This window comes from Pholcus phalangioides, unplaced genomic scaffold (assembly GCF_987345545.1).
Source record: "Pholcus phalangioides strain wild (caught in Gottingen) unplaced genomic scaffold, Ppha-v1.0 ptg000008l_1, whole genome shotgun sequence".
Classification (NCBI taxonomy): domain Eukaryota; kingdom Metazoa; phylum Arthropoda; class Arachnida; order Araneae; family Pholcidae; genus Pholcus; species Pholcus phalangioides.
In genome coordinates this window covers 59,432,104-59,452,345 of record NW_028301601.1, presented here as the reverse complement: position 1 = coordinate 59,452,345, position 20,242 = coordinate 59,432,104, and the positions used below count along the sequence as shown (strand labels likewise).

Here is a 20,242-nt window from a genome sequence, read left to right as displayed (position 1 = left end):
CCAGGCAGCCCCTTTGGGCTGGGCAGCGACGAGAAAAATTAAATTATGTCTGTCTGTGTAATTCGAAATGAAAACAAGCATCCCCCAAAAAAAGGGACAATCGTAAGCTCGAAATTCAAACATCCTGAAACTGAAGCTGTCGATGCTCCCCTCTTTAGAAGTTGAAGCGAGAAGTGCTTCAACTTTCAAAGAGTCGGAGCATCGACAGAAGTTGAAGCGAGAAGTGCTCCAAGTTAATGTACTTGGAGCAAAAGCTATTAAATGCAAACATATACGGTATTTAAAACTCTGGAATTTGGCTTCTTTAGTTAGAATATAATCCAAAAGCGGACTGAATCGGGGACTATTGAAAAAATGAAATGCAACAAAACCACTGAGTTCAAATCCTTTTACAAAAAAAATTACAGTCATTCACGAAACCTTGAGATTTTCGAAGGAATTCGAGACTAGTTCCTACGATAAAAGAGCCTCATTGTCTTGAGCAAACGAATCTGCACTTAAGTATCCGTAAGCCTTTCTAGGCCTCATAAAAAAAAAAAAAAGAGCTAATGAGCTCGACCGAATCAGCAGGAGACTTCTGTCTCATTAGCTTGAAGAGGACAAATTTGTTTCTTTGCCCTGTGATTCTGACACTCAGCTGAAAGCAGATGCAGTTGAGCAAGTAATGCACAAACGAGAGAAACTGAAATTGACTAAATGACAATGAATCATTATCGGATTCCTTTGAAACATTCTGCGAGTCATCCTGCTGATGAATGAGTGTCTGAATCTTACCTCCAGAAATGTGGCACGTATCCAGAGCAGAGCTTCGGCTGGCGCTTCAACAGGCTAGCCTTCTCCATGGTGGTTCTAGTCACTGGCATCCGATCCTGAAAACAGCAAGCAAAAACTGGTCAAGCAAAGAATTCAAAATTATAATGCATAACGAAATGTTTTTCTCTTAAAATAGTGGGCATGACTTCAAAATGCCCTCAACACCTATCTTTGACGTCTCGAGTTCGGCCTAAAAAAACATCTCTTCTACCGATTGGTGTCCAAAACTGTTTCTCTTCTGTCAAGAAAATCATGTAAGTTGGAATTGGACACCTCTGGATTTTATTGAGCCAGCTCTATTTTATATTACGTATCACACTTGCACAAACCGGTCAAAAGTCCTTATATCTGTAGTTTGGTACTGATATTTTATTGCAGAATAATACATGCCCTCGAACAGGGGAATAAGCAAGACCTACCTTTGGGGGTGGTTGGGAACACACCGGTTGATGGAAGGCATGGTGAAGAGTGAAAATACGCCAAATATTGGGTAAATTATTTTTTAACAGTTATTTCTCTCTGTGATATTTAAGAAAAATCCCCCTTTTTTTCACAAAATACTACCTTTTAAAATTTTAGAGATGAGTGAAAAATTACTCTTCAAAATTATATTTTCGGATAACACAGGTTTAGCATATAGGGAAATCCGGCACTGATCCCACAAGAGTGTGTAATGCGTTATTAGGAAAAGAAGCTATCCAAGTGCAAGCCAGCTATTATCTATTATGAACAGCATCAATGGGGGTCTATGGTTGAGATCCGATCTGTGCCGAAGATGTATCGATTCAATGTCTTGATGAATAAAATCCGTGCTAAAAAGACAAAGATGGCAACAATACAATTGCATTCGTACGATATCAGCATGCGTTTTCTAATACGTACTGTCCAAGCAAATGCACACTTATTTTTGGATTTGCAGAAATGTCTCGTTTTTCTACCCGTAACATGGAGATAGATTTATCCTGGGTTTGTATACATAACCAGGAAAGACATACAACACTTATTCGATCTAACTGACGCCCATTTGCATGAAAATATTCATGTGATAATCCGTTTTTATAGTCAAATGTTCTAATTTTTTGAAACAAAGATGGACAATTAATTTGACATTTTAGAAGACATTCTTTATGCACATTTTTCATCACTAATGCAGTGTAGAACCTCTTAGAAGATGGAAATACATCTCGAAATACTGGAGCACGGTTCGGGGGTTTTACGGTAGTTTCATTCAACAGACGCGTACTACACGGTAGGCCAGAACCCAAATTAAGAAACGTTCGAGAAAGGAAAACTGTCGTCCCAAAAGTGCCCCAATGACGGACACCAAGAGAGCCATCGATCAAGATGATCATCAGAGCCCGGTACCCTAACGGGGGCCTCGCGTGACCACAACGGGGGCTTCTCTTCCATGGCGCTAAGAGAAAATGCCAAGGGTTCTTCGGCAAATAAACTGAGAAAAAGCAAAAATCAACCATTGCCCACAATGAATGACAGTCCCGGTTTCAGAAAAAAAAACAAAAACTCTGGGCTCTGATCGAAGAGGAGGCCACCGCCATGACGGATGTATTTAAGGAGGCAAGGAAAAAAGTAAAACGGCTGTAAGATTAATGGCTCGGTCCACAATCTCTATCCACAACATTTCAATGGGAATAAATAGATAAACGACGTGTTTGATATAAGAGTTCTCTCGGAGTTTTTCTCCTATAAAAGAATTCTCTTTAGAAGAGTTTTTTTGCCGGAATTCTTCTGCCACTCAAGTATTTATTTTCGGGTGTAGAAGATGCGTCGTGAATTATTTTGAGACCCTTTAGCGCGAATGGTCCTGAATGTGAAACACCAGCAGCATCATTTAATACCTTGACAAAGGCCCCAACGACAGGTATCCACTTTCTTGACCAGCGACGATTCACGTCAAACCAAACCGTGTCCAACATCTTCAGTTCGAAAAAAGTTCTATGTTCAAAAATACTACTGCCCCTGTGAATAAACCGGGGCCGGAACTAGAGAGGGGCAACATTTAGAGGGGTGGCAGTTTTAGGTGGGAACAAAGAACCCCGTTATAAAATTATCGAATTTTAAAGTTGTTTGGACGGCAAAATATCCCAGTTACGACCTGAATGAATTGAACCTGTTGCATAATCCGACAGAGCTCGTCCCGAAAATTCAGAAACCGTGAAAAAAGCGAATAATCGAAAAAATAATTTCAGAATAATCGAAAAAATAATTTCAGAATAATCGAAAAAATAATTTCAGAATAATCGAAAAAATAATTTCAGAATAATCGAAAAAATAATTTCAGAATAATCGAAAAAATAATTTCAGAATAATTGAAAAAATAAGAACAATTTCAGAATCGTACTGAGAAATTGAATTTTTTGGATGTTAATGACGAAACTGATATTTGGAAAGAAAAGTGATTTGCCTCCTCCGGGAATCGAACCCGGGTTCCATTGTGTAAAATTTACTTATTGGGGGGGGGGGGGGGGGCACCAAAATTACTTTAGCGCTTAGGGCCTTCAAACTTCTCAATCCGGCCCTGGCGCATAACATTAAGTCTCTGTGAATTTGGATTCTATCTTAAAATTATAAATACAGTCAAACCTCGTTAATGAGTCACTCTTGGGAGAGCAAAAATATGACTTGATAAGCGGAGTGACTCGTTAAACGGAGTAAGCCATAGCTGTGCCAATTCCTGCCTGAGGATAATTGGGGCTTCCAAAAAGTGATCCGGTAAGCGGAGTGACGTGTTAACCGGGTGACGCACTAACGAGGTTTGACTGTATATGGTATGACTTAGTTTGGTGGCTTGCGGGTTCATGGGAAGTTTGAATTTGATCCGAAATGGGAAGATGGAAGACCCCCGGTCTATGCCCATCTTCAGTAGAACAGAACAGCACCCATGTGACGTATCACCCTGGAAATGTAATTTTAAAAATCTCGACGTAATCCTGATGAAACGCTCGCACACACCAATCGTGACCAGAATCCACTGTCTTAGGGTTTGAACATAGTGCGAGCTGGTTTCCGATTCTGCCGTTGCGTAATGGTTAAAAAAAAAACTGAAATTCGCGTTCTCAACCAATTAGCAACGGCACCCGACTTGCGGAATCGGAAACCAGTGTGCACGTACTCATGCAATTAATTGCCTGCATAATTTTATCCCCACCTTTGTCTCGCGACTCCGCGTGGACGAATTTATGGTACTCTGAAGTCCCACTGTGTCATTAGAGGATCATTTCGTTCGAAGTTTATTTTGACGTTGAGCAGGGTTCTCCAACCTTTCAGACACGGTGGAAATTGAAACTCCCCCACGAAGCCCGCGAGCCACCAATTCATGTAATTTAGTGACAGCTTAATACCAGGACCACGAGTTGAACAAGATTCATTCTGAAATTATTTCTTTTCAATTCCGATTAATTCTGAATAAAAAGTTTTTCGTTAATCAGAACTATTGATTAAATTAATTAATTAATTCTGAGATTAGTTCTGATCTGAAATCACTTCAAATGATTCTGTAATTATTTATTTCGGTAATTTTCTGAAATTATTATCCTTCTCAATATACCCTGGAATCATTTCTCTCAATTAATATGCAATTATTCTTTCATTCATTTGTGAAATAATTTCTACCAGAAATTACCAAATTTTTTCTTTCACTAATTAATACGTTTTCTTCATTCAGTAACCGGTTTTCTTGATAAATTTAAAAGTTCAATTTCACTCACAGGTGGCTCTGAATCACGAAAAAACGCAACACAGCACGTAAAATGCGGCAAAAACAGCGCTTAAACAATGTCTATTACGATATTTGCGTTACATAAAACTACTACTTTAATATGAACACCCTTTCTACGTAGCTCGGGCTACATATAAATGGGTGAAAGGGTGCTCGGATGGAAATGTGGTAATTTTATACAACGCAAATAATGGTAAACATCAATTATGCGTTGTTTGTGGAGCATTATGTAGTGTAACGTATTATGTAGAGTTTTCGGTGAAAATCTAGATTTATAAATCGGATTTTGCAATCTACGCCAGTTTCCTTCACAAGAAGAAATTAGGTCATATAATTGAATTCACTGATTAGGGCAAGAGTGCACAACCTTCAGTCTGCGGACCAAATGCGGCCCGCCGAGAGGTTCCACCTGGTCCGCAAAATGTGTTCGGCAGAAAGTATCGAAAAGTAGTGCAGGATATCATACAACGCGATATTCGCCTAAGTTGACCAATTTTCCTTCATAAAAATGCGGGAAATCGGGATCCATAATTGCTAAAGGGAAGTAAAGCTGCCAATTTCAGCAAAAAATATTGCCAAAGGCAAGTAAAGTTGCCAATTACAGCCAAAAAAAAAAAATTGTCAGAAGCTTTAATTTATATGTCATGAAAATAAACTTGATTTTTGATCACAAAAATTGAAGTAAACCTCGTTGAAAATAAGGGACATATCATGAAAAAGTGGGACGACGAAATTTCCTGTAAAATTACGGGTCATATGGTCACCACATGTATACAAAAGTTTGGCCCGCGAGTGGCAAAATTGCAGCCTATCTGGCCCGCATGCTAAAAAGGTTGCTCACCCCTGAATTAGGGTCAAAACGCTGCAATATCGTAGGCCTGGTGAAAATTCGGATCAGTTATATCACTAGCGGCATATACAGTCGAACCCCGTTATAACGAACGCCAAGAGACCGGAGAAATCACTTCGTTATAATGAAATTTCGTTATAAACGAATTCCAGGTTTTTGCATTGTTCTTATGTTAACTTATCAAGGGGATCAGAAATTAAAACGAGATTTTGCTGTAACGGGATTCGATTATGAGTAATATAATACATACGACGTGGACCTCGATTACACCACAAAGTATCACAATCACCTTCAGTTAATCATTTAATTCATTTGCTGTACCTCTTCAATATAAGTCAAGGGTGTTCAACGTTTAGTAGAGTGCGGGCCACTTCGTTGGTTTGAAAACGTGTATCTCAGACCAGTTAAGTGATCAGTAAATAAGGCGAGGGTGCCACTGGTGACTTAAGTGATTTATAAATTCGTCGTGGGCTGTTTAAGTGATCTGGTACGGCAACACAGGCATCTTTATCTCTTAATGTGCAATGTGCCGTGGGTAACTCAGTTGAAGTGAGAATATGCCGCGAGCCACTTAAGTGGTGTGGGACCGCACTCCAAGTCATTCAAGTGGCGCGTAGCTGCACCGCGGGTTACTTAAGTGATCTGCAAATGTGCCGCGGATGACTTAATTAAAGTGTGAAATAAGCTGCGAACCTATTTAATCAAAGTTAGAATATGCCGTGGGCCACATAAGTGATCTGGAACAATACCCCAGGTCATTCAAGTGATGCGGAGCTGCACCTCGGGTCACTTAAGTGATCGGTAAATGTGTTCCAGGTCATTCAACTGATCCTTAAACGTGCCGCCGGACACGTAAGTGATCGATCTGAAAATGTACCGCTGGTGTCTTAAGTGATCTAGAAATTCGTCGCTCGCGGGCTGCTTAAGTGACCTGGGACAGCATCAATGGTCATCCTTTAAATGAGTCACTTAAATGAAGTTAGACTATGAGGGACACTCGAGTGATTTGGAACAGCACGCCAAGTCATTTAAGTGATGTGAGACTGCATTGCGGTTTCGTAAGCACTCTGTAAATGTACCGCGGGTCGCATAAGTGGACTGGGAATGTGCTGAGAATCACTTAAGTTATCTGTAAATGTGCCCCAGGTCACTTGAGTGAAGTGCAGACCACTTAAATGATGTGAAACTGCATTTTGGGTCACTTGAGTGACGAAAATTTCCTACGGGTTACTTGAATGCTCAGGGAATGCGGCACTTAGTTAATTTCAACAAAATTAGGTTTGGCATCGCGCCCACATCAGATGACCACATTCGGCCCGCGGTCATAGGTTGATATGTATGATATAAGGTACACTTTTAAAATAACCTTCCAATGTTTTCTAGAAATGTCGGCTGGCCACGTTAAAAAGCCCCGCGGGTATGCGTTGGGGACTCCAAGTGTAAAAGAACGAATCGAACTCGAAATATGGAAGGAGAAAGACCCCGTGGTATCACAATTTAGCAGAAACAAAAATACAGTGGATTCCCCCCAAAGCAGAATATGCCGACGTCGCAGGACAATCAGTGCTACTGCAGAACAATCTGGAATAATTTTAAGGAAATATTGTGTAAAACACTACTATGGGGTGATTTTTACTCCAGAACACTTCCAGTCAGCCGAGGGCTCGTTGCAGAATAATGCAAAGCATTCTGCTTTGGGGAAGTGGACCCGCGTATAACGTTTCCCATTTAGAACGTTTTCTCGCTTCGTACGTCTAATTTTCATGGTCCCAAATTTTAATAATACTCATCTAGATCAATGTTTCTTGTCCTATTTTTCACCCGTTAATATTTGCTTCTCCTGCCCCCCCCCCTTTTTTTTTATCTAGGGTGCTCTCCATCCTCATCGAGGAGCAAGATCCTTCCTACTTATATTGACATGGGTTTTGGGTTGTTTTTTTTGAGTAAATTCACAGTGAACAAAAAATTCATAAATAAAGCCCTTCTCGGGAACCCCTGGTTCAGTGAGATTTCTTTGGGAAGGGAGGGGTTATATGGATAAAAAGTCATCTCAATACTATCGGCCCTCGTATAATGTTATGTTCTAGAGCAGCGGTTCTGAACCTTTTTTGACTCGCGGAGCCCTTTTTAGTAAAAAAAAATTATATGGCGGAGCCCCGTAGGCCCATTTCTGAATTATTCATCAAAATTACTGATTTATTTTTACACACTATTTGAAAATATTTGTAATTATTATTATAATTTTACTGGTTTTTTTTTTTTTTCCCCTCAAGCGGCCGCGGAGCACTCGTTGAGAACCGCTGTTCTAGAGCAGTGTTACCACCGGGCGACTCACGGCACGGTGGTTGAGTAATCGTTCATTTTTTTTCTCCATTTATTCCCATTAGTCATGTTTATATATAACTGGGTCTCTCACTCAGGAAACAAAAATTCCACCAAGCCAACGGGCTTCAAAGGTTTGAGAACAACTTTTCTAGAGTCCCGCATTTAGTCAGAAGTATCATAGCCTACATGTTTACTTAGTCTTGAAAATCATGGTACCAAATCTCATCATGTGGATCACAGTTTCCCACACTGTTTGTTCCATCGCCCCCTTCTTCAGAATTTTCTTTCTGTCTTCGCCCCCAACTCAAGCGTACCCATAGGATCCTGTGTTATATATAATAGTAGTTCCTACCGCGCCCTGGACAATTCCATCTCCCACCAGGGGGCGATATTGCCCACTTTGGAAAACACTGATGTAGATCGACAAGAAGTCTTCGGACCATACGCAGATGGGCCCATGCGTTAAAGATGGCCCTGGATCTATCCAGGACCATCTTAACATCACCAGCCCCCACTCCTACGTTGGTAGAATAACCTACCTACCAATGCTAACAAATCTCCAAAAATCCGCAAGCAGAAATAAATATTTTATATTCGTCGCACATATGGTGAAACTACCTGCCCGGTCAAAATTTTCACATTCCCCGAGCATGTTGGGCAATAGATTTACCCAGCCCTGATACCTAGGAATTCACACATACCGATTCCCGAAAAACTTTGTATATCAGATCTCATCATCATTATCAGGCCTCCCATACACTGGAGGCCCCCCTGGGACGCGTCTGGCCACACCGTGAGGTTGACAACCCTGGTTCTACGGGCAGTTCTGCTGGATTTTATTAAAATAGTACCACTTTTTTCCCCTATAACCATATTTCACTAAAAAGCTTCATAATTTCTTCACATCTGATTATTTTTTTTTCACATATATCTGTGGCCCCCCTTGTCACCTATCATGTGGATACCCTTCCACTAGATTTTCAGCAGTCGGCCGTCCCCCCCAGAATATCCCAATACCGCAAGAAGGACCCATATTGCCCCACGTTGAGAAACAACGATCTATATTTCCCGTTTAAAGAGTTTTCCTGCTTACAACGTTTCATTATGAGCTCTTTTTCTTTCTTTTTTTTTCGAAAAATGCTATAAGCGGAATGCACTGTATTTTTTTCCTCCAGACTCCCCAATCTCCGGTCGCTAACAAAGAAAGCCGCTGTATCGAAGTCCGAAACAAAAACACGTTATTATTTACTTTTCGGAAATAGTGGATGATAGATATCACACACACATTCTCTCACTCGAACACGGATCTTCTCGAAAATTTTCCCGGTCGCATACTCTACAATTTTCTCTAAGACGAGAGAAAGAAAATATTAGGGCAAGTGAATAAAGATAAATACCGCGACATTGCAACAGGTGGTCATTGTAATGGCCGCAACTTACAAGTTCAAACAAAGATTTGGGGGGTTTCAAGAGAAGCTTGGAGACGCTCTTCACATCATTAAGGAAGAGGCTTGTCATTTACCTCCACTAATGATGATCTAAATTATAGGGTTTTGAGATACGTACGTGGGGTTTAGGGAAAAATAATGAAAAAGTGGAAGAATCATGAAATTATTCGTTTGGCCACATTTTTATTCTATTATACAACGTTTCCGGTCATATTAACATCGATTAGAATGCGGAGTAATGCACAGAAATGTGCATTACTTCAACCACCGGTCCGTGGGAATTTTCTGCCTGTGCGCAGAAAATTTTAATATTGCAAATAATTTTAGATTTAAATAAAACAGCCAGTCCCAAAACTATTTCTCCTATTTGTTAATCTTTTTGCGGTCCCAAATTATCCCTCGAATTTATTAATACAGTCGAATCCCGTTTTAACGAATACCGTTATAGCGAAAATCTCGTTTTAAAACGAACACTTTTCTAATCCCTCCAAATAAGTTTACATAGGAACAATGCAAACAACATGAAATTCCTTTATAACGAAGTGATTTCTCCTGTCTCTTGGAGCTCGTTATAACGGGATTCGACTGTATTTAGCTGGTGCACAACTTATTTTTTGCCATTTATTTATTTTTTGTCGATGCGAGCAAATTTTTTTTTTTATATTTCTCTTTTGCTGGTATACCAAACTATTTCTTATACCGTAAAAGCTCGATAAGTCGTCACCTCATGTTATCGAAAAATTATGACGGCTTAAGCAAAGTGACGGCTTAAGCGAAGTGCTGTCAGTTTCAATGTGCGGTATTGTAAAAATCTTATAAATTTAAAGTAATATAACATTTATTAAAATATGAATTAAAATTGCAATATATTAAGGGAAGTTAGATTGCAGAAGAGAAAAAAATGAAATTTTTACCTTTTTAGAGCTTTTATTACTTAACTTTTTGTGTTAAAATATACTGGTACACTTTGATTGATACAGTCGAATCCCGTTATAACGAACTCCAAGAGACCGGAGAAATCCCTTCGTTATAAAGGAATTTCAGGTTGTTTGCATTGTTCCTATGTAAACTTATTTGGAGGGATTAGAAAAGTGTTCATTAAAACGAGATTTTCGCTGTCACGGTATCCGTTAAAACGGGATTCGACTGTGCTAGTAATTTTTAATGTAGACTAATCAAAGCAACTATTAGAATTGTTAGCTTTTCTTCACAACAGAACTACTGCACATCAATTTTACATATAGATGAAAAATTTAATTTTAATGTTTTAATTCTTTATCAGTAGTTCATGAAACAACTACAAGGTAATCTTGGTAAAATTTATCAAGGTAATCCTTCACATACTAACTAAAAGGTGATCTCGAACACAGGGTCCACTTTGAGGGACTTGTGGAGGGTCCGGGGTAGGGAAAAGCACGCATTACAGACCTCAACCTTGGAAAAAAATGTCTGGTTTTTTAACGAGATAATTTGTTTAAATTTGGAGCCCTAAATTAGTGGGGCCCATGCAGAAATCAGGTCCTGCTCGAACAGTCCTTAATGTTTCAAAAACTTTAGTCGGGAAATGAACTTCCCCAGCGTAGCTTTCGTTACTTGAACTGTTCCGTTTTGGTACATAAGGTACTAAGTGACTTTTAAGCATATGGCAATGCTGTTAACAAGCTATTTTTTTAAAGTAAAGCCATAGAAATTATCTGTTCCTCTCTCTCTCGAACTTTTTCATGGTGATCAGTTAACCGAAATTAGCGACGAGTAAACGAGGGTTTGATAACATTGTTGTCTATGAAAGCCTGAAGAAAAACGACGACTTAACCGGAGTGGCGACTTAACGAGGTTTTAGTGTATTTATATTTTGCTGCTGTGGAAAATAAATTATTCCTCCAATTTACTTATTTTTCCGTCCCCAAGTTGTTTTTCCTATCTATTCATTTTTTGCTGGTCCGCACTCTCGAGTTTCCTTATCTCGTATGTATTTCAGATCCTAATTTCCGCATTTTGCTATATTTAAGATCCCGATTTCCCGTATTTTTGTCTAGGAATTAAATTAACATTCTAGTCCTGGGCAGCAATTTTTCTCGTGAACTACATTTTTGTTCACTGCAATCAAAAAAGCCCTTTATTTTCTTCACTGAAACTCTTCAGCAATTTTAGGAATAATCGGAAATTTTGTAGAAAATTGAATTTTTTTGATAACAGTCAGCCATATATGTGCCCCTTACTCTGGATAGAAATATTTTGTGTATTCATCGATGAAATATGGTCTCCCTTAGTGTGAAGGTCTAATTCCTTCACTTTTTTAAATTATCTAGTCTGCGTACGGACTACCTGTAATATCTTCGCGGACCCCATCTGGTCCGCCGACCATAGGTTGAGAAACACAGCCCTACTTAAATCCATATCGTACGTTCGCCTTCCGCCCCTCATCCGAAGAGTAATATCCCCTACTTTTTTTGGGAAACATTGGCTAGCTTTTTTTCTTTCAGAATGATCGATTTTCCCGCAATCATCTCGGCAGCCACCTGTGTTGTGACATATATTATTGCAGTCCTTCTACTTTTAAGGGTTCCACAGGAGCCTAAAAGGGGGGGTTCCATTCAGCCGCCTTGTATAAAGGATTCGCATAAAAAAAGGTCGAGAAAAGCCGACATAGGATATACCCGGCGGAAATTACCTGTGCCTATTACCACTTACTAAAGTAGAATACTGGTACTCAAAAAAAGACTGTACCCAAAGGTGAGGCCTCTTCTAGGCCTCTTCTATTCTCATCTTTCAGTAAAGCTTTCCCCTGTGAGATAATATAATTCGAGGTTATAGAGGGCAAAAATAACAGAAGAAGCACCTGGGAGCAAAAACAAAACCGGTTCAGGTTTTTTTTCTCCCAAAGTTTCCTATTTATGTTATGTAGGCCTACTACATACTTTAGTACATTTCTGAAGGCAAGTATAGAATTAGTTGTAGAATAGGCCTACAGTCAGAGATTATTCAAACAAGAAATATATTGGTAGAAATAGACTCCTTCGCATTTCTATGGCCAATCTTTCAGTTGTTGGAGGAGCCTTCCTATCATTATGATTAGAATCCGGAAGTTTAGGCCCTAAAAACCGTAAAAATAGGCACACTAGATTATAATAATTGACGTGGAAATAGAAAGATAATTTAATTACACGCAAATAGGAAGTCCATGCCGATGAAAATGGTACAAGAAATTTACAATTCGGAATTAGAGTTCATAATCACGAGACGGAACATAATCTCGAGCCAAATAATTCAGTCGATCCGGCTCGTCATGTTCTTCAAAAAATAATCATCAAAAAACGTGGTAAGCGAGGAAATGTTTCAAACAGGAAATTTCGATGCGTATTAGTGAAACGAAAATAAGTCGTAATAAGAGAAAAAAAACGTACAGTAGGAATTTTATGAGCGGGATTCACTGTATATAATGACGCCAAAAGAAAAGCGATGAGTAGTGGTAATCGGCTAAAAATACAATTTCCTAAGGTTTTCCAATTTTGAGTTGGGTATTCTTTTGGAAAAAAGCCCTGGTTGCCGCGACAATCACACAAACCTACAACACGAATATGTATACACTAGCTATAATACCCGGCGTTGCCCGGGTTTTCTTCAATGAGGCTTTTTGGATCACGTGATATCTCCCTCTTTCTTTGAGGGATACACAAACCGTGTTCAAGTTGAACCAATATGGCGCCTTACTGCGCGACTCATGAAATAAACAAATCTAGATTTAAAGAAACGTAGAAATGAATATATTTTTTCCCCTTTTTCAAGGGGAGCCAAGTATTTCGATTTCCCCCCACTCCTGAAGTTCTAGTTATTCATCTGCCGGTTTCTGCTTCAAAAAATATTAAAACTGTGGAATATCTTCGATGTACTTTATGAGCCCATAATTAATTTTAAAACAATCTAAACTATATGAATTTATGCAGTTAGACAGTAAGGGGACATTAATTTTCATACTTGAGAAGATATACATAAAAAGTTGAAATCAATGTTATTGCATGATGAATATCCGATTCAAAAGTAGGTCTGGGGCTAATTACTTCATATTCAATTTTCTCTGGGCTTCGTATATCTCTAAGCGAACTCAATACTTCAAAAATCAAAAATTCGATACAATTTTTAAAATTATTGATGTGGCGGAAAACCCCACTAAATTTCCGCATTTCTATCATGGGGATCATCCTTTGCCTGACCCTCAAAGTGATGCTGATGATGATTATGGCGTCTATTCAAAAGGCCTCATTACTGAGAGTATTGAAAAAGGGCAAGCCATTACAAAGGAATAAACTATTATACATATACTAACAGGATTAGAGAAGTGACAAACCATTGCAAAGGCATAAACACACCTGAAACTCATCGCTAGGGAACCACGGTAACCAAAGTAAACGTTCGGAAAGTGATTGTTGAGGCCCAAAAACCATTGTTGCCGGACAGTTTTTTGCCCATTTCGGGCATTTGCCCTGGTCTGACGAAATTTTAAAGTAGCCTATCGTTCAAGTCGGATCCCATTTGGTGTATATGCAAAATTTGGCGACGATCGATCAAAAATTGTAGATTTGTATAGAGAACACACACACACAGACAGAAAATCAATTTTATATATATAGATTTGTGGCGACAGCGTCCACCACTGGATGTCACCACACATTAAATTTCAAATCCATGTATTACCAATTTGGAGGATAGATGCAGGGCCGCAACTAGGGTGGGGGAGCAGGCGTGTCTAGTGTGGACCATCAACTGGGGAAAAAATAAAATTCTATGTACCAGGGAGAAAAATTGCACGTGCGCCCAGTAGCACATAAGGACCGGAGACCACAGCCTGGAATTTCGAAAGAAATGTGAAAAAGACTTGTGGGCAAGAAAGAAGAAGAAGCTGGCATGCTGAAGTGGAAGAGCTTTAAGAATGGTCAAAATAAGCAATGTATACAAATTACATATATACAGCGCCTCGACTGTGACGGGAAACGAAGAAACAAAGCCTTCGTCCACAGTGCTGAGCAGTTTTGTTTGCCTTTGCTTCCACAGAATATGCAATATATACACACACAGAATACACACAGAGCCTGCACTGCGACGGGAATGATCAAACAGAGCCTCCGTTAACAATGCTGGGCATTCACATTTGAATTACATGCATACCTTATTTACTTTACAAAATTTCTCTTTTCTATACTATTGTTTCGCAAGGATTTATATGAAATCCTTGCTTCTGTGAATAGGGAAGATAATTGTCTAAGACAGTGTGTACTGAGAGAAGAGAGAGAGAGAGAGAATCTCTCATTTGCTTTAAATTTAAATCAAAAGATATTATTGAAAGAGCTAAGATTTTTTTAAAGAAATGAAAGATCAATCAAAAGAGAATTTACAGATCGATAGTTGTACCAAGTGGAAAAATTTTCTAAATGGGATTAACAGTATATTTGGTTTAGATTGCTACATTCCTTACGTTAAATTCTCATTAATGGGCTTCTTTGTAAGCTTTTCCCACTAGTAAACAATGAAAGTAAATGAACCCTTTCGATAGAACACGTTTTTAGAAATGAATCATTTGATTCACAGAGATACCTCCTTTTCCTAACCAGAACATGGACCGCTGCTCTGTCTCAACGAAGAGATATAAGCAAGTGATGAAACACCTGGGGGCATGCTGGAAAAACAATTTATAGACACTTTATAGAGAGTTGCATACTTTTTTTTTCTTCGAGAGGGACCCGGATTTTTTGAATACTTTATATATATTTACAAATACAAATACAAATACAAATACAACGCCACAACAGGCAAAATGCCCAACGAGGTGGCTGATAAAAAGATGCCCATAAAAATATGGTTGTCATATGTTTCAAAAATACAGCAACCCAATTAAAAATGCAATTAACACAAATTACAAACAATATATACACATGATAAAATATTATACAATGCCCATAAAGAATACTTATGGTTGTCTTATTCTAAGAATGGATAGCTTCTCGATTTACCCCAACATGTTTATCGTATTTCTTTTTAAACGTGTCAATTGTGTTACAATTTACTACCTCCGGGGGTAAGCTATTCCATTTATTAACAACCCTATTAGAGAAAAATTCCCTGCGACACCATAACCTTGCATTGTCCCTCACCAATCGATACTGGTGTCCCCTTGTAAAAGCAGTCGATTGGCGGTGTACTAAAAGTTCATGGTCCATCCTATCCATCCCATTGAAAATTTTGAACACTTCGATCATATCTCCTCGACACCTGCGTTCATCCAATGTAAACATATTCAAAAAAATGAAGTCTTTGAATAATATATGTAATGTTAAAACAACTTAAACTATATCAATTTATGCAGTTGAATATCAAAAGACAATAGGGAGACATTAATTTTCATGCTTGAGAAGATATAAATAAAAAGTTAAAATCAATGTTATTGCATGGATATCCAATCAAAAGTAGGTCCGGGGCTAATTACTGCCTATTTAATCTCCTGGGCTCCTCAACGAAGCGAACTCAATATTTCAAAAATCAAGAATTCGATACAATTTTTAAAATTATTGATGTGGCGGAAAACCCCACCAAATTTCCGCATTTCTACAGTAACATCGGCAATTCAAACACTGGTTTCTATGGGGATCATCCCTTGCCTTACCCCCAAAGTGATGCTGATGATGGCGTCTATTCAAAAAGCTCTCGGTACTGGGAGGATTGAAAAAAGTGACAAACCATTATAAAGGCACAAACTATTATTCATACACACTGGCAGCGTTAAAGAAGTGACAAAGTGTAAAGGCATATACAGTTTATACACGCCTGAAACGCATTGCTAGGAAACCACGGTAACCAAAGTAAACGTTCCAAAAGTGATTGTTTCGGCCCAAAAACCATTGTTGCCCGACAGTTTTTTTGCCCATTTGGGGCATTTGCCCTGCTCTGACGAAATTTTAAAGTAGCCTATCATTCAAGTCGGGTCCCATTTGGTATGTATGCAAAATTTGGCGACGATCGATCTAAAATTGTAGATTTGTATAGAGAACACACACACAGACAGAAAATCAATTTTATATATGTATATATCATGTGTGAAATGGTGACTTGCTTCTTTATTGTGTCACTATTGATGGAAACTACTGAATTCTAGAAATGGAAGATTGTTAGTGCTGTAAATATTCTTTATAAGGCAGCAAAACTACATTGTTTATAAACAACTTTCAAATTTATACAGTATTTGTAGTTGTGAATTTTTGACAGTGAATTTGTGAGCAGTTTCTGAATTACAGACAGAAACATTTCATACTTGACTAACTTGGAATTAGAATGGTTTTATCCCATAATGAGAACATTATTTGAGAACAGTTAATTTCCTTTGTTGATTTCAACCTTAATTATAATGTTTGTGATTATTTCAGCTGTTTGCAAACAATTTTCTTATCAGTTGTGTGGTTTCTAATGTTTTTCATCAGCTGTGAACATTAGGGGCCGTTCAAGTATTACGTAAGCAAATTTTTAGCCATTTTTGACCCCCCCCCCCTTGTCAGCAAAATTTCGTCATCAGCTCTGCCCCTCTGAATCCTAACTCATATTTTCATAAAGGGTGGTTGATGACGTAAGCATTGTCCAAACCCCCCCCCCTTGACATCAAAAGTCAGCAAATCGGAAACCCCCCCTCCATCGATGATGACGTAATACTTGAACGGCCCCCTTATTTGTAAATAGTTTTTGATCATTTTAGTTATTTGTTAACAATTTTTCCATCAGTTGTGGATATTTTTTGCATACTTTGCAGTTTGTTAACAACTTTTCGAGTTGTTTTGTACACACATACACACACAATTTGTGAAATTTTAATAGGTTTCAAATTATTCACAGAGTTACATCATTCTTAACCAACTTGTCAATTATCTATTTGAAACAATGCTTGTAAACAACTTCCCGCAACTGTGAATAGTTGTTTTTTTTTAATTTTTTCATCAGCTGTGAACATTATTTGTAAATATTTTTTTATTATTTTCTGTGTTTCTAAAGAACACTTCAATCAGCTGTGAATATTTTTTGCTTACTTTTGTAGTCTGTAAACAATTTTTTGTAGTTTTTAATAATAGTATGCAATTTCGAGTGGCTTTGAATTACTCACAAAATCACATCATTCTTAACCAACTTGTGAAACGTCTGTTTCAAATAGTGTTTTGCAACAACTTTTCCAACAGTTGTGAACAGTTTTTGATTTTCTCATCAGTTGTAAACATTATTTGTGAATATTTTAGTAGCTGTTTGTAAACAAACTCTTTCAATAGTTGTTTGTAAACAACTCTTTCAATAGTTGTGTACAGTTTTTGATTTTTATCCATCAGTTGTAAACATTGCTGAATAGATTTCGATTATTTTAGTTGTTTGTAAACAGTTTTTGATTAATTTCATCGTTTGGAAAAAAACAATTTTTCAAGTTCGTATTTATAATTGTTATTAATATACAGTTCCATGCATTTTTTTTTTCTTCCAATTTTTGAATCATTCATACAACATACAACTTAAGAACTGTCTATTCAATAATATTGTTTGTAAACAATATATCACATTATAGAATGTTACATGATTACATTTCTTATAAACAGTTTCGGAAGCAAATTAGTCAAAAATCGAACAACAAAATTGAAGAAAAAATGTAGTATAAATTTAGGTAATATAAATTTCAATCACTGTATTTAGCACTACATATTTAGCAATAACAATTATTAAGCTCTACTTTTATCTAATCAAAGCTAAGATATAGTCTACCAATCTGCATGAATTGCATCCTTGATAGGTAGTTGCTTTTCGGTCAAAACTTTTAATGAGGGTCCCTTATATTTGACCTAATTTTTAGTGAACTCATAGTGTAAAAAATAAAAAATTCAAAAAACATATAAGGTTGATCCCGGGCTCCACCCCCCCCCCCCAGACTAGAGCCAGTCTCTCTTTTTAGGGGGGAATGCCTACTTGTATTCGTAGGCTTCATAACATTGTGAGAGGAAGCTCAAACCTAATATTTCCATAGGCTACTATGAAGATGGTGGCAAATGTTAGAGGGAGGGCCAATGGGCCTGATACACGTCGTCATCTATGCCTGTATTGAGGCTTTCCAAAGCATATTGAGAACAATTTTAATGAACATCAAGATTTCATGGGAAAGTACTTATAAAAGTAATTGTTAAAAACGCGGCTTGTGTTTACCTTATTTTCATCAGTTGCGAACATTATTTTTTGAATTGTTTCGATTATTTTAGTTGTTTGAAAACAATTTTGCCAATAGTTGTGAAATTTTTTTTTTTATTTTTTCCTCAGTTGTAAATAGTTTTTGATTATTTTATTTGTTTGTAAGCAAAACTTTCTCAATAGTTGTGAAAATTTTTTCTTATTTTTTCATCAGTTGTGAATAGTTTGATTATTTCAGTTGTTTGTAAACAAATTTTCCAACAGTTGTGAAAAAGCTTTTGATTTTCCCCATCAGTTTGATTATTTGAGTTGTTTGTAAACAACTTTTCCAACAGTTGTGAAAAGCTTTTGATTTTTCCCATCAGTTTGATTATTTCAGTTGTTTGTAAACAACTTTTCCAACAGTTGTGAAAAGCTTTTGATTTCCCCCATCAGTTTGATTATTTCAGTTGCTTGTAAACAACTTTTCCAACAGTTGTGAAAAGCTTTTGATTTTTCCCATCGGTTTGATTATTTCAGTTGTTTGTAAACAACTCTTCCAACAGTTGTGAAAAGCTTTTGATTTTCCCCATCAGTTTGATTATTTCAGTTGTTTGTAAACAATTTTTCAACAGTTGTGAAAAGCTTTTGATTTTTCCCATCAGTAGTGAACAGTATTTGTGAATAGTTTTTGATTAATTCCATGATTTGCAAAAAAAATTTCAGTCTGTATCTGTCACTAATACGCATTTTCATTTTTTTGGCAGTCGATATTAGATTAGGACCTGCCAATAGGTCAATTAATTTTTGATGAATTCAAAGTGTAAAATGTTCAAATACATGTAAGATTGATCCGGGAGGTCCAGACTAAAGCCAGTCTTGGTTTTGAGGGGGCCATGCTTACCTGTATTGAGGCTTTTCAAAGTATATTAAGCACAGTTTTAGCTTCCATAGAATATTACTTATAAAGAGAATTGTTAAAAACCGCTTGGGCTTACCTGACCTCATTATAGGTCATTCAATACAGAAATTTTCGTAAATATATTACTCACAAATTTCATTTACCTGTTCAATGACCAACGTCAGTTTATGCCTCAGTGACTTCCATGAATCGGACTTTCTTCATAACACACACACACACACACACTAAAATCCTTCGAGTCTCACGTGTAAAAGAATAGCTAAATACATCATGTATAAATTAATGTTCATGTGTAAATATTTAGCAACAGCATGTTAAAGGGTATCCGTTAATAAAAAAAGAAGGCACTGATCACAACACTTAAACACACGCAAGCACAATAACAACACAACCACAAACACTCGCTAGACTTCTAAAAAATCGTGATTCTTTTCTTCTTTTTTGAATTGAAGGAAATGTCTGATAAAGGGGAGGGGGAATGAAGGGAAAAGAGACAACGCGGGTTTCCACGCCATCTAGCGAGTATAAACCGTAACAATAAATGGAAGCGAGAGACTACTGAAGAGAAGTGCGTGCCGCGTGTGCGCGCGCGATTCGGAAGCAGCACAGCACGTGTCTTTTTTTTTTTTCAACAAACCGAAATCGGAAGGACAGAGGGAATCTCGAAACGTTGGCTGTTCGCGTGTGCGTGGTGCAAACGCGTTGCTCTGCTATCGCGACGCAGTTTCTCGTGTCCCACGTGTGCGGTTCTTCGTATTTGGCAGGTGTATTCGAGCAATTATCAAAAATAAACAGTCGTGAATAGCAGAACTATTCTCATTTGAAATATTGTTCAATATCAAGATTATTTTCATCAGTTTTACAGAACAGTCAATTGTTTCTACATTAATTCTGAATTTTATTTGTACTGGAATTGTCATTTCGTTTTAGTTTTGACTTTTATCATCAGTTCTAAATTTTCATTTGTTATGGGA

General features: G+C 37.6%; 1 protein-coding gene across 2 annotated transcripts in view; it reads right to left on the bottom strand.

Moving 5' to 3' along the window:
• The window catches only part of LOC149084670 (uncharacterized), a 183,596-nt gene extending 163,884 nt beyond the window's left edge, over positions 1 to 19,712 (bottom strand). Inside the window, exons 1-2 of one of the 2 annotated variants that reach the window (XM_089235085.1) lie at positions 19,399 to 19,712; positions 775 to 869 (exon numbers count right to left, since the gene is read on the bottom strand). In XM_089235085.1, the coding sequence (XP_089091211.1) occupies positions 775 to 869; positions 19,399 to 19,407 (104 nt within the window). In that variant the 5' untranslated portion in view covers positions 19,408 to 19,712. The remainder of the gene's footprint in view (positions 1 to 774; positions 870 to 19,398) is intronic. The other variant, XM_089235086.1, reaches the window with a different exon arrangement.
• Between the last annotated feature and the right edge of the window lie 530 nt (positions 19,713 to 20,242).